This window comes from Buteo buteo, chromosome 21 (genome assembly GCF_964188355.1).
Source record: "Buteo buteo chromosome 21, bButBut1.hap1.1, whole genome shotgun sequence".
NCBI lineage: Eukaryota > Metazoa > Chordata > Aves > Accipitriformes > Accipitridae > Buteo > Buteo buteo.
In genome coordinates, this window is record NC_134191.1 from 25,583,515 (window position 1) to 25,597,731 (window position 14,217).

Consider the following 14,217-nt stretch of genomic DNA (forward strand, 5'->3'; position numbering starts at 1 on the left):
GCAACTTCTGCATTTCTCACTGTCATCTTAAAACAAAACAAAACGCAAGGGAGGCAGACTTCCACCAAGACTGCAAAATCATCTCTCTGTCAATCTTTTGATCCACTGAGCTAGTCAAAACTGCTCCTCAGAATAACATGCTTGCTTATCTGCAACTGCATTTGAAAGACAGCATGTCAATGAAGTGCTTAAATGAAAACTAGCACCTGTCCTACATGTTGGCTTGTCCCTGTCAAATTATTGAAGGCAAGACCGTGTAGTGCCAGGCACATAAAAAGTCAGTGGCAATCGTTGACTAAATAAGCTAAGTAGTGCTAATTTCAGCACGTTTAAAATTCTCTTTGTTGTAGAGTTGGAGATGTGCGTTGGGAGGCTCCACTTTCTCATGGGAAAGGTCCAAAGACCTCCCGGCTCTGCCATGGTGAGAACAACCAAACCGGCAGCATTTTGGTCCTTTAAAATGGACCACATTTCTGGTCACAACTAACCCGGAAAGTGCTGGGTTATCTGTTGTCATTTGGGTGGGTTTGTTTCCATGTTTTGAGGCTGACTTCTGATTTTTGAAATACCAATGTTTTGGGTCCAAAACATTCAGCTCACTTAAGTCCCTAGCTAAAATTCAGAAGTCTAGACAAAATTAATCTCTATAACCCAGGTAATTTAAGAGTGGCTAGGACCAAGTATCGGATAATACCGCAGGGAACAATCTTGCACCGTGGAGGACTGTGCCAGAAGACCTAATAACTCTTTCCCTTTTCTATTTTGTACCGTTCTAGAGTTTTTATGACAAGCACAAAAATCATTCCCTCAAAACAGTAACAATGCCTGGTGCAAATGCCTAACCACTAAGATTAGCACCTTGCAGTACAGGAGATAAAACCAATTAGCTGAAATTCTGCAACTGTCACTTCTTTCACCTTACTTAATAAAAGGTTTCACTTCGATCTCAAGGGAGAAAAAGGAAAGAGAAATAACCCTGAAGAAATAACAAGCCCATATCTTCCAAGTTGTGTCACTTTCTGCCCTGTGGAAATGGAAATTCGGGATCTGTGTTTTCTTCCCCAGTCTAAAAACTGAGCTGCATCTCAGGATTGCAGGAACAGGGCGAGAAACCTCTTTGCAGCCCTTCTGCAGAGCAGCAGTGCTCTTAGCTTTGAAGAACAACTTTGCTTTTGCTTTCCTGGAAGAGCAACTGTAAGTTCTCAGTGACATGATTTCACAGTTTCTGCACTGACAAGGAAACTCACTTCAGGAAAAAAAGTGGCTCATAACAGAAGAACGAACACCTCGAGTCATGCCAAAGATACATCCAGCCTGGTACCTACATCCCACCATAGCCACTACCAGTCATCCAGAGTATAACCGAGCAAATGCATGGGGATACCTTTTCCATCCTCCAGCAAACAGCAGCTTGTCTCTGTCCTGAGCTAGACATCATGTCTCTTCTTTTAAATGGTGTCTGCTAGATAATTTCTTCCATGACTTGGTCTGGAGGTAGCATTCACAGCGTCCTGCAGCACGTTCCACCTTACCTTAGGCGGTCTCTTTTCTTCCCTAGTTTGGGAGGGCAGAGTGACGAAGCAGAACAACAACCACAGACAACAACCCAGCGGCAAGAGACCTACTAATTATAACCCGGCATAACAATTGTTTCTGTCGCGTCCTGTATTTCTTTCCCACATTCCCTTTGTCTGTGGCTGCACTGACGTGTTCGTAGATGCATCTATATGTTTACAGAAGTACGTGTGGCCCTGGTCTGAAAGAGCTACAGGATTGCATTGAGGAATGAGAGAGGAATCACAGCAAAACCCAAGGTACTACCCTGGAAAAACAGAGGGCCAGAGCCCCCAGCTTCAGCAACATGGAGACTAAAAATAATGATACACCTTTGATACTCCTTCCTCTTTTTCCTATTTCACCCAAAGAGGCCCTAATATAATTTGAGCAGCTTTAGAGGCAACAACAAAGTGACAATGCAGCAGCTGGGCTGATGACAGCACCCCGCTTCATGGCAATTTCCAGAGGGCAGGAAAGCATGCGGGTCACCAGTGACATGAGTACTTCAGAGGCTTTTCTGGCTAATATAATGAGCCTGGCAAGAGATGGTCGATGAGTATCTGTCCATAGTAAACTACTGCAGAAAGGCAATAATACTGTAATGCTGCTGTGACAGCAAAACAACCACAGTACGATACGGAACACATAAAAGCATCTGTATCATTTGAAAATGTAAGAGGCTGAATTGAAGAAGGCTTCTTCTCAGCTTCAAGACATGCGCTGCAGTCTTCCCCCACCCCACGCTCCCGCTCTGCACATTTGCCCTTCTGATTCACGGAATATATAAGCAACACGCTGACCTTCCCAAGCTGTAAGTCAGGCTGCCACAGCTCCTTTTGCAAGTGCACTGCTGAACCTCCTCAAGCACAGGGTGGTATCATTCTCCCTGCTCAAGGTGAGACTGTCAGAGGGAGAAAACAGTCCTCAAAAAGTAGGCAAGACCAGGAAAAGCAGAGGGTGTTTGAATTTCACAGCTGCATTTCAGGAAGCTGTAAGACCCTCTAAGTGTTACAGGCATCAGGCTGCAGTAAGGAATTTCCTTTAACTTCTCTCTCATTCACACGTTAATTCAAATGGAAATCTTGCCACATTTTTTTTCATCCTCTGCAAAACGAATGTGTGAGGGAGTTTGTTCATGCAAATCTTTATTATCACCCTATTGCTCATGGCCTGAAATTTTACAAGAGGGGCACTCAATCAAAGCAGCATGAAAAATGATCACCAATAATAACATGATACAATGAAAGATACTGTAAAACAGTTGTCATCAGCTTTCTCCAGAGGTCACTTCTCCAGCAAATACTGCTGCATAAATAACGCAGTCGCATTTAAATTAAGCATCCCGAACAAGAGTTTAATTTAATATTATACAACAAGTAGTCATAATTTTAGCTATATCTAAGCCACTCAGATTTAACAGCAACACATCCACCTAACTCAATACATTCATAGTAACAAATGGATATTCAACAAAGGTGAAATCTGCACAGATGGTGAAGGCCAAGACAAACCTCCATAAAGTAGCAGGGCAACGACAGGAGAGGGGACGAGGGAGCAGGACACCCAGCAAAGGTCCGGCAAAGCTCCGTGTGCCGCGAGCATCTCTGCTGGTCCTACAACAGATGGAGCAGCTACGTGCAGACACAGCCATGCTCTGATCCTGCAGAGTCCCTTTTTACCCCACTTCAGCACCTTACTGAGAACTCCTGCTCCATGGTTTTGGTGTAGTTGGTTTGGAAAAAATGGTGTTTGCTGTTCTGGTTGGAGACATGGCTGAGAGAAGTCAGGTTTGTAGATACCTGAGGGATTAACTGAGGGTGGATTTCTAGTCCGAGTGCCAAGTTTTTTTGGTGGATCCCACATTTCTGGGAGTTTTGCCACAGATCTACATAGGGCAAGATTAGCCTAGGCAGGAACAGAAAGGCTGAGTCCAACACGGGACGGGCCACTTCCAAACCTCACCTTAATTGTGGGCGAACCCAGCCCCAGAAGACAATTTAACACAACAAATAAAAGCAGCCAAATATACTTGATTTTACAAAAGAAAAAAGTCAATAATTAGTAACATTAGCATCAAACCACAGCAACAGGGTCTACACTTGTGTTTGCGTTAATTCTCTAAGTGGGTTTCCCAGAACTTGTTTCACATTTTTGAAATGAACTGCTCTATTAAATTCAAGTTAAATGCACAGTTAAGCACATTCAGCAGATGCAATTTAAAGCATTGCTACCCTGTTAGCCCCAAACACGTTTGCTCATTTCTATCAGCCCAAACAAAATCAGGTCATTGATAAAGTCTGTTGGAACCGCGCGAGCAAATGAAATCGCGGGGATACGTGGGGACAAGGCTGCGAGGGAGGTCCCTGAATTTCGGGAGTGCTCGGCTCTGCTCGCCCCGGAGCCAGGGAAGAGCCCTGCCTGCCCTGCGACCCGCAGCGCGGCAGGGAGGCCCCTGGGTGCGCAGCTCCAGCCCCGCTCCCGCGGGCTCCTTCCCTCCGCCTCCCCCTCCCCCAGGCTTCCGAGCTCGCCGGCCCGGCCCCAGGCGCCCGCAGGGGCTCCAGCCCCCGCGGTGGGCACGGCCCACCCGGGCCAGGGCCGGACGCCCGTTATCGTCCCGCTAAGCGGGGTCACTCCACTCAAAGAGGTTTGCAAAGGGTGCTATGACCTACGCGATCAAACTGAGGAACAAAACTGAGGGGGAAGAGAGAGAAAAGGAAGCAAAAAAGCTTTGACTGGTTTCTCGTCCCACTCCTCAGTGTGTTAGCCTATTCCATCAGGACACGGACAGCTTCGTTTTCCACCCAGGCAATTGACATCTGCCCGGAGAAGAAGCCTCCTGGAGGACCAGCAGCTTCCGACAGGCTGCGAGAAGATGCGTGCTGTCCCTTCCCCCCGAGGAGTACCCTCGGCTTCCCCTTTGCCCGGCCCTCACAGCCGCCCGCCCCGCAGCACCCCGCGTTCCCCCAACCGAGCCGACTCCCCGCTCCCATACACGAAGCCCAGTGCTTCCCACTTCAGAGCGGTTAAAGCCCCGCCGAGGCCCGGGCAGCGAGCTGCCGCCCGGCCAGGCCCTCCGGCGCAGGACACCCCAGGCGGGGCTCTTCCCTCAGTCGCTCCTGGGGCTCCAGCAGCCACCTCGGGAGGCAGCCGGGGTGACCGCCGGGGTGGCTCTGCGCTGGGGGCCGCTGTAGGAAGCCCTGCTCGGACACCCGTCCCCGGGGGTGCCCGGGGCGGCCCTCGGCCTGCCTGACCCCGCACCCCCGGGGCCGGCACCGCAGCCTCTCCCCGCAGGAGCCGTCGTTCCCCGCTCGCCGCCCGGAACGCAGCCCCGGCGGAGCCGTTTCGGGGCCGCCGAGACCCCGCCAAGCCCCCTCCCGTGCCGGGGGCGGCTGTGGGACGGTCGCCCCGCGGCGTCGTCGTGCCCCCGAGAACTTGAGGGTGAGGGCGAGATGCCTCCCCCCCCCCCCCCGCCCTCTGCGGCCGCAGGGACCGGCCCCGGAGCCGGCACAGAGGGGTGACGGGGAGGGTGCCCTGCCTGGAGATGAGGGGGGGGGGTAACGCAACCCGGGCCGCGACATCTATGCTCCGGGTATCCCGCATCCCTACGCGGGGGGGCGGGGGTCCCGCACCCTGCCCGGGGTCCGGCGCTGCCCCCGCTGGCATCCCCCCCCCTCCCGGCGAGGCGCAGGGGGGAACTTGTGCGAGCAACGCCGCGGGACGCCGCGGAGCCGGGGCCGCGCTCGTACCTGTGTATCCGTGGGGGCCGCCGCCGTCCCGCCCGGGCGCGGCGGTCCGCGGCGCGTCCAGCTCCGGCGCCGTGGCTGCCGGCATGGCTCCGCCGAGCCCGGCCGCGCCGAGCCCGGCCGCGCCGCCCCGCGCCTCCCCGGCAGGTGCAGCCCGCGCCCGCCTCCGCCCGCCCTCCGCCGCCGGGGCCGGGCCGGGACACGACACGCACACACCGCCGTCCCGCGGGACGCCCGCCCCGCGGCCCCTCCGCCGGCCCCCGCGGAGCAGGGGCGGGAGGCGGAGGAGGAAGGCGGCAGGCGGCCGCTGCTCGGGGCTGGCGGGAGCCGGGGCGCCGCCGAAGCCGCTCCCCGGCCCGCTGCGGCCGCGGGGCACCGGGCGGCGCCCTGCTGCCACAACGCCCCCCCCGGGGGCTGCCCCCCACCGGCACCCGCGGCTCGGCCCGTCCTCTCCGAGCCGCACGGCCCGGCCCCGGCGCGGCCTGGCGGGGATGCGGCACCGCCCCGCGGCGCCGGGCAGGGGGCTGCCTGCCCCCCCGCCGCTGCCCGCCCCGCCGTCCCCGTCCCCGTCCCCGCTGCCTGCCCTGCCCGCTGCCCCCCCGCTGCCTGCCCGTCCCCCCCCCGCCCGCCCCGCCTGCCGCTGGCAGCCGGAGAGCCGCCGGTGGGGCGGGCTGGTCTCACGGGTCCGGGGTTCTCATCCCAGACACGCTGCCTACCGCTCACCGTGCCCGGGGCCGCATCTCTGCTACACATGCAGCGTTACGGTCTTCGAAGTCGCGTTTATTTTCACTGGGAACTGAAACTAAACTCACTGGAGAGTGCCCAGATCCATCACCTTCCTACCTGGGAGCTGGATGGCACACACCAACCCGCACGGGCCATTCCGTGAAACCCAAGCGCCTTACTCGCAGTTCGTGTGTAATATTGTGCCTACAACATCCTGGCCGTATCACCCACGGTCACTTACTCCCCTACCAGCATTACCTCAAACGAATGAGTTTGGGTCTCAGCGGTGTTCGGTGAGATCATTGATTTGCTGACGCTAGCGGTAGGTTCAGAAAAGTGCTTCAGTGATTTGCACTGTGTGTCCAGGAAAAGCAAGAGGAGGAACAGCAGGCTCTTCTGAAGGAGCTCTGCTTGTTGGTGCTGAGCATATGGGCTGGGGCCCACACTAAGCACTGCGGCTATTAACACTCACTCTGCTTGTTTTACCTCCTCATTATTTTTTTCATATGGAATTAGAAGAAAAAAAGGCTGCAGGAGCAGGTTGGAGGGATGAAATTCCAAGATGCGCCAAAGTCGAATAAACTGAAAAAAATCTCCTAAGGCTCTTCTGGCAACATCAAATGGAGCAGGGTGGCACCCATGGGTAGTTGTGACGCAGCTACTCTGTGCTGCTGGACATAGCGCTCTCTCCTGTGAGCTTATTTGGCAGGGAGTCCATAGAAATAGTACAGATATAAAGGACTGTGATTTCCATCCCTACAACTAAAACACAATTTAAAAATAATATTTGGTCACATTAGAGCAAAAGAACGGCATTTTGAAAATGCTGCAGCTTACAAATTAGGTCTGTATTTCCAGTAATGCCAAATACTCACAAATCTAATTTAAGTCAATGAGGAACTATAGCTCCCACAATCAAGTCCCTCATGTCTGTGAAGCCAGAGGAATACCAAAGACAGATAAGTGATTTTTTCCTTAAGCCATTGTTACTGCAACTGTTATTATACAATTAAAGTTGAACACAACTGTGTTGCAAGTCAAATCTCTTCTTACAGGCACTTACAGAAGCAAGTTCAGAAGCAGCATCTGAATCCCACTCACTTCATGTCAACATTCAGTTTTTCTTTGTAATGGGAAGCACAACCCGACAGAGGTGGTTTAGCTTAGCCTGCCCTGGAGCACCACAGGCAAAGGGCAGCCCTGGCACTGGCTGTAACCTCCCGGGGGTAACTCATCTCCCTGGCTTCAGGGCGAGTGCTTGTGTGGGGAAGCTGTGGGGATGGCTTGGTGCTTGCCATCTGTGGAAGTCTGCCTGATGATCGTAATGGAGAAGGTGGCCAATTCCATTCATCCAAAGGCTACAATCCTTACTTAAAATCCAGCCGTAATAAAAGGGAACTTTACCCAGGTAAGATGCTGTCAGCTGCCATCATAAGCAGTGGTAACATGATTTCGTTTTTAAAGCCGCCCCTCCCTCCCACACAAATACGCTTTGAATTTAGTAAAAAAAAAATCTTATCTGTATAGTGGGAACAAACACAAGGAAAAAAAGTTGAGAGAGAAGGGAGAGAACGGAGAGTGCATCTTAAAAATGATGACAGTTTCCATGCTGCAGCCCAGTTTTCCCCTGCTGGACCCCTTATTTCACCTTCAGCATCAGGGCAAGCTGTGCAACCCCACCTAGACACTTGTTGCCTTTTGCGTAGGGACTGTTTAACTGTTGGATTTCGCTAAGCTGCCCTAAGGCACCGTCTTTCTTCTAATCCCAGCTATTAGGGCTGGCTCAAGGCATGCCAAGGGCACAAGACTGCTGAAGCGGCAGCGCCCGTGGCAGTGCCGCCTGCTCAGCGGGCTGGCTGCGGGGCAGGGACACGCTCCTGAGCGGCCGTGGCAGCTCTCCAGCCCCCGGCAGCAGCAAGCTGATGTCTGGCCCTCTCCCTCCCCGCAGCCAGCCCCGTCGCCACCTCCTCCTTACCCCGCTTCTCCCCTTGAGCTGCAGGAGCTCTCTGGCTCCAGCTGAGCATCAGCCCCTCAGCCCCCAGGCAGCGAAACTTGCTTTTGCCTACATCGCCTAGACGCCTTGAGTGGGCCGTGTTGCCTATTAATAACTCTTGAGAGGAAGAATCGGAGCTCTCAGCCACAGGTTTCTGTTTAATCAGATAACACATGCATAGGTGCTATTGCTAAAAGTCCTCAGGCTCAGCAATTAGATTCCTGAAAGAAAAACTAGACCCTTAGAAGTGACAGTGAAATAACCTGTTGGGTTTTAAGAAACTGTTCCCGTCCCCAGGATGCTCCTGAATCAATGCTGTGCTGCTGCCCAAAGGAGGTGGTTTCACTCTGCCCCCCCAGCTTCTCCTCATCCTCCTCCCAGCTATAGGTTTCACCCCGCCCTTCTCCGACATCAGTGCCTGGCTCTGACAGCAAAGTGTGCCAGCAAAACCTCCTAACCCAGCAAAACCGGAGGGGGCAAGTGGCCTCTTTCCTCTTGCCTTGGCAGGGGCCTGTTAGCCCCACCCAGGCTTTGTGAAACTGCAGCCTGAAGCCCTCCTCACCTTTTCTTTCAGCTACAACAGTTACTGACGGATTCAGCCACCTGTGTGGCTCAAGGTCTGCCAGGGAGACGGCATTTTCAGAGGCGAACAAGGACTGCTGCATGGAGCAGCTGTTGAAGGAACCTTCTGGAGGAGAAATGGCCCAGAGCACCCCATTGGCCTCAGACCGGCACCTTTGAGCCTCTGGGTTACAGACATACTCTAGATTCAACCTCTTTGCAAGACCAGCAAGAGCCAGACAATTCACCACCGTTGTACTGACCTCAGAAAGGGCAACTGGGTAAAAGAACCATGTTAGAAAACAGCCCCCGAGGAAGAGCTGAGAGAGTCAAATCCTCCCAGATAGACCAGAGACTGTTGGTGGCCAGCGGGCTGGAGGCACAGGACACACCTGCTTGTCAGCGAGGACTTGAGAAGGATCAGAAGGGAAAAGCTGGCGGGACCGAGCGGCAGAGAGAAAAGGTTGTTAGAAGCAAGCATGTATCCCTCTGAAAATAATCTGAAGATGCGCCCAAATGAGGAAAGTAGAAAATCTGGCAGATTAAACTTGGAAGGCACAAGAAGCAGGGCAAAGAGTGGAAGAGCAGTTTGCAAAAAGCATCAAAACGAACCGTAAATTTGTCTTTGGATGCCCTACAGGCAGGAAGCCTGTCTGTCAGAGAACCGCTGGGGTCCTTGATCAGGATCTGAAAGAAACACTTAGAGAAGATAAGGTCATATCGGAAAGGCTAATTTAATTCTTTGTTTACCCTGGAGGAAAGTAGACAGGAAAGCCAGAGTCCCTCTTTGAGGGGATGCACAAGATGGTCTGTGTGTTGGTAGAGGATGCTGGGGAACATGCAGACAAAGAACAAGAGCAGGTGGCATTCAGCAAGAGTGCAAAAGAAACTCAAGAAGAAATCACCAAATTAATTTTTAATGATGGTGCATAACCTCTCATGTAAAATATTCTTGATTACCCAAGGTCTGAAATAGAGGAAATGTGACACCAGCTCTTTTAAAAGGATTTCTTTCAGATGAGACCTCATAAACTACTGGTTGGTAAGCCTGAAATGTGTACCAGCCACGCTAACAGAAAATGTTTTAGCAAATAAGGTCAGTGAACACATTAATACATTTAACATACTAGGGAAAAGTCAACATGGGTTTTATGAACAGAAGTAAGTTATATCAAAAATCCTCTGGATATGTTTAAAGGAGTCAACAGGCCAGAAGATAGGGAGAATCTAGTTGGTATTTTCTACGTGACTTTTCATAAAAGAGCTTTCAGCAAAATCTCTTCTCAAAAGATCTCAAACAGCTATGGCACAACAGGAAAGGACCTTGCACAAACGAAAAAAAGTGATTAAAGGTGGGAATGAAGGGCTGCTTTGTGTAGCAGAGAGGAGCGATGATGGGAACTCCACAGACCGGGGGAAACCAATCGTCTGGTCTGGTGTGAGGAATACTGCACACAGAGACCCGGAGAGTCATTTCTGCCAGGGGCAAACTGCATGCCCACGCCAAACTCCATTTCGGCTCCTCCACCAACTCTCTTGGGCTATCAATGACGCAGAGCTCTGCTGTGCTCATGCAGTGACAGCTCGTGGCTGATAACAAGTGACCAGCTCATGTGCTGCAAAAAAACCCAGTGTATTTTCCTTTTGTCTAGTGACCCTACACTTTTTCCCCCTAGAGGTGTGGCCAGATGTTAGGGAGGTGGTGGATTCAGCGTGGGGTCATAGCTCAGGAACTATTTTCTTGTACTACTATTAAGTGTAGTGCAGTGCCACAATATAAAAAAATACAGCAAGATGCAGCTATGTTTATCCCATCAGAGTCTGAAAATGTTAAGCTAATTTGAAGTGGGAACACTTTTGTTCCCTCTGTAATAGAAATGAATAAATACAGTGCGACAGGCCAAGTGGCATCAATATACATACCATTTTGCCAATAGCTTGGAAAAACAAACATTCTGAGAACAACCATTTATGTCTTCAATACAAGATAAAATGTTGCTGTGTACACTCACACGCAAACTATCTCCTCCAGCATTGTTCAGAGCTAATCAGCACGGTTACAGTTAAGCAGACATGGCCTTACAAATTCATGTTTGGTTTGGGATTTGGTGCCTGTGGTAATCTGGCATATGTCACACTTTCTTCTCCAGCTTAATTTCTTAGCATTATAATGGAAAGCAAATAATGATAATTCTGTTTCCCCATTTAAATTGTTTGTGCTGATTGTAGGAATAAGAAAACAAAATAAATGGTAAAAACATGCAAATCCCTACATTACAAACATGCACACTGCATCGCACCACGGGGTTTGACAGCCCTGGGCCCTGCTACAAATGCACGAGAGCGTGCTGCAAAGCAGCCTCGGGTTTGCTGAGTTTTCGCAATCCCCATTTAAGCTCAAATACCAGCTTTTGAGCTGGTAGAGATGTTTTTAAGAGGCACAGTATCAGAATTAATGCACATAAACTAATGGGAAAAAAATGATAAAGAATGATGGGAGGAACTAGGAAAGGAGAGACAGAAAGCAAGTGGCTCATTAAAAAAAAAAAGTAAAAAGTGTGCATGTGTGACAGTTCCAGGCTTCCAGAAGGACAGAGAAGTCAGAGGACAGTCCATGAAAAAGTGTCTGACAGCAGGTTGCAGGGGATGGGATGGTGCCTCAACGAGGGATAAGAAAACAGCAAAGGCTCCCAACCAGTGGGTTACGCCTGCTGGGAGCTGATGGCTGTTATCTGAGGAAGAGCTAAACCGCAAAGCCGAGGAAGGCAATACCTGGAGAATAGAGAGGAGACCCAGGGACACCAAGGCCGGGGAGGAATCCAGCAGAGAGAATCCAGCAGAGAGAACCTGAAGAAGAAAAGGATAAATTTCAGGTTCCCCCACCCCCTGGAAGACGGACATTTCAAAGCAGAAAACTGTTTGTGTTCCTGCAGGATTTGGAACTGAGCTAGGTTCACATTAGGTGCCCTTGATATGAACGCCCCCAAATATGGGACATTCAGCTATTGGGGTGCTGTTCAGACTGAGCCTTGCTCTAACAAATAAGGTGGTTGTTCTTTTTTTTTTTTACTCTTATAGTTAAAATCTGAATGTGAAAACAGTTCCAAAAATCAGGAGCTACTTTCAAAGAAAAGATGCTATGAGGCATTAAGTATAGGGACTGTATGGCAGAATAAAAATGTGAGTAAGCAGGGGGACTTTCCACTTAACACCTAGAGCTCTTGGAAAGCAGATCTGCTGTGAAAATCAGAGCTCCACTGGTTTTAGACAGAAGCAGTTTTCTGCAGAAGCACGTCTCCAGGCATTATCAACAAGTAGCAGAATTCACCATGTTGGGGGGCGAGGAATTCGTTTCTCAGAGAGGATGACCCTTCCTTCCTTGTGGACTACCCAAAAAGAGGCAGAAAAATCACAGTGACCGTGCTCAATGACAACTTGTACTCAGCATTCAGAATTGAGCTTGGGTTTCTGCATTTCCAGCCCCCATCACCAGGGCCCTTCTTCCTCAGAGCTGCAAGTCCAGCCTCAGGGCTGCGACAATGTGGGCAATCGTAGAGAGTTTCAGGTGGAGGAGTTATGGGACACATTATGTGAGGGTGACAGGATACTGAGTCCGATGCCACAGACAGGATTTATAGAGGTTCATAATGTTATCATCAGCAGCAGTGGGATGGCCTGTTTTAAAGCATATAAAGAGGAGAATGCTGACAGGTCCACACAAATAAACTCGAGGTTCAAGTGATAATTTTTAAATTATGCCCAAGAAGATGGGCAAAGTTCATTCCTATCACTCATGAATGAAAAAATATTGAAGCCAGCAAGAGCTTGGGTTCCGACTGCAGTTGAGTTTGAGGCTGTGCATCTTACCCATGTGTGACATTTTCCACTGAGATGGATTCTGAGCAAAGGCATGAAGTATATTCCTGAATGTACTTGTTTTGCTTAAACTGAAAAAAAATGCACACTTCTATGTCCTGTTTTTTCTCTTGAAAACAAGAAGTAGCCAGGACAGACACAATGTACTCCCGAAAGTTCCAATTTATACCAACAAGAACAAGCACAGCGGTCATCACCTCTGCAAAGGCTCGTTAAAGGAGTTATTTCCCCCCACAGGACTTGTCAATCTGATTTCACAGACAAGGAAATTAATTATTAGGATATTTATGTTAATTTTATTTTCCCACCACAAACTAACCCCTGGAGTTACAGTCATCCAAAACACATTGTGTGATCTGGCAGCACTCCAAACCCCGCTGACTTCCCTCCCGTAATTAGTACCTTTTACTTCATTGTATCCACTCAGTTTTTGTACCTTGAGTCTCCGTGAAACCTCAGGTGCTTATTTTTAATGAGTACAGCAATGGCGAAAATATATTCCTGACAGGAGTTATGAAAAGAGACATCAGCAACTTCTGAAAGTGCAAGCTGTACATTTGCTGGTGGCTAGAGTAAGTCAAGTGGATCTACTTGCGCTCTGTTTATTACTCTGTATAAAATAGTTACGCTTTATGCAGGCAGTTTTCTGTAATAACTGTTTGTTAGAGACTACCCTGTAATAGCATGAACAGAAGAACTATAGCTTAAATATTTGGCCTGAAGCAGAAACCTGTGCTATTACTGATGTGCATTGTTGTCAGAATTACCTGCATATTGAATTATATTAACAAGGGCTATTAAGTGAGGTGGTCTCAAGACCATCTGATTCAAGCAAGAAATAACTTCCCCCTAATAAAAAAGACAAGAAGAACAGCAGTCTTTCTGACCCAAGTCTGCCAGGTGTGTGGTTTACAGAAAATGTTTCATGCTGCAAGTGATCATGGCTTACTTGAGCTTATGGAGAATGGCTGGGCTTTGGCTACAGCCCTCCAACAGCTCCATTCTCACGTAAGTGTGTGGAGGCACTGCTACGAGATCTAACCTGTTTGAGAGGAGACAGCTCAAGTTATTCACTCCTTAGCAGCGCCACAAGACTCCCTGTGCATGGTCAGCTGGGTCCTTTTGCCCTCTGATCACAGCTGACGAAACCGATCCCTGCTACCCCAACAGTCAGACAGGAACATGCTAATACCAGAGCAATACCAAGAGTGGATCTGCCAGTGATATCACAGGCATGAATGAAATGTTAAAAGCTGAAAAACAAAAAAAAGGCCTCTGGAAAAACTTGCCCATAGCCTCCAGGAGATTGTTCTTGTGTTTCAAGGGAAGCAGTGTTAGAAGACTCACCTTTATCCAGTGTGGTCTTCGTGGCTGCAGTCCCCTGCCAGACACCCACAGGATCTCAGATGCTTCCAACCTAAACATTGGAAGGATAGCAGCACAAGAGAGAAAAGAGTGAACAGAATTAGATAATACATAAAAAGTAAGTTAAGAAAATCAAATAACAAAATGAAAACTGAACTCGTGTGCTGAACTACTTTCCCCACAAAAGGCAGCCAGGCCTTCCTGTTAAACTGGTTAACCAGAAGGAATGACTAATTCTAGCTGGGCATCTCTCAGGGCTCTGAAACGGTTAAGAAATAATGCTGCTGTTGTCAAAATGACAGAATTGGCAGGAAGGAGGAAAAGTTTAATTTCAGATGACAGCAGTAATGAAGAAAATGAGTGTCAATGCACAAGTTACTGAGCACAGTGCTCCAC

The 14,217-nt window shown here is 49.8% G+C and overlaps 1 protein-coding gene across 2 annotated transcripts in view; it reads right to left on the reverse strand.

Annotated features, from left to right (window-relative positions):
* SUSD3 (sushi domain containing 3) overlaps nt 1–5,476 on the reverse strand; it is a 35,124-nt gene extending 29,648 nt beyond the window's left edge. Inside the window, exon 1 of one of the 2 annotated variants that reach the window (XM_075052734.1) lies at nt 5,304–5,476. In XM_075052734.1, the coding sequence (XP_074908835.1) occupies nt 5,304–5,388 (85 nt within the window). In that variant the 5' untranslated portion in view covers nt 5,389–5,476. Of the gene's footprint in view, nt 1–3,068; nt 3,927–5,303 lie in introns of those variants that run through there. The other variant, XM_075052732.1, reaches the window with a different exon arrangement.
* Between the last annotated feature and the right edge of the window lie 8,741 nt (nt 5,477–14,217).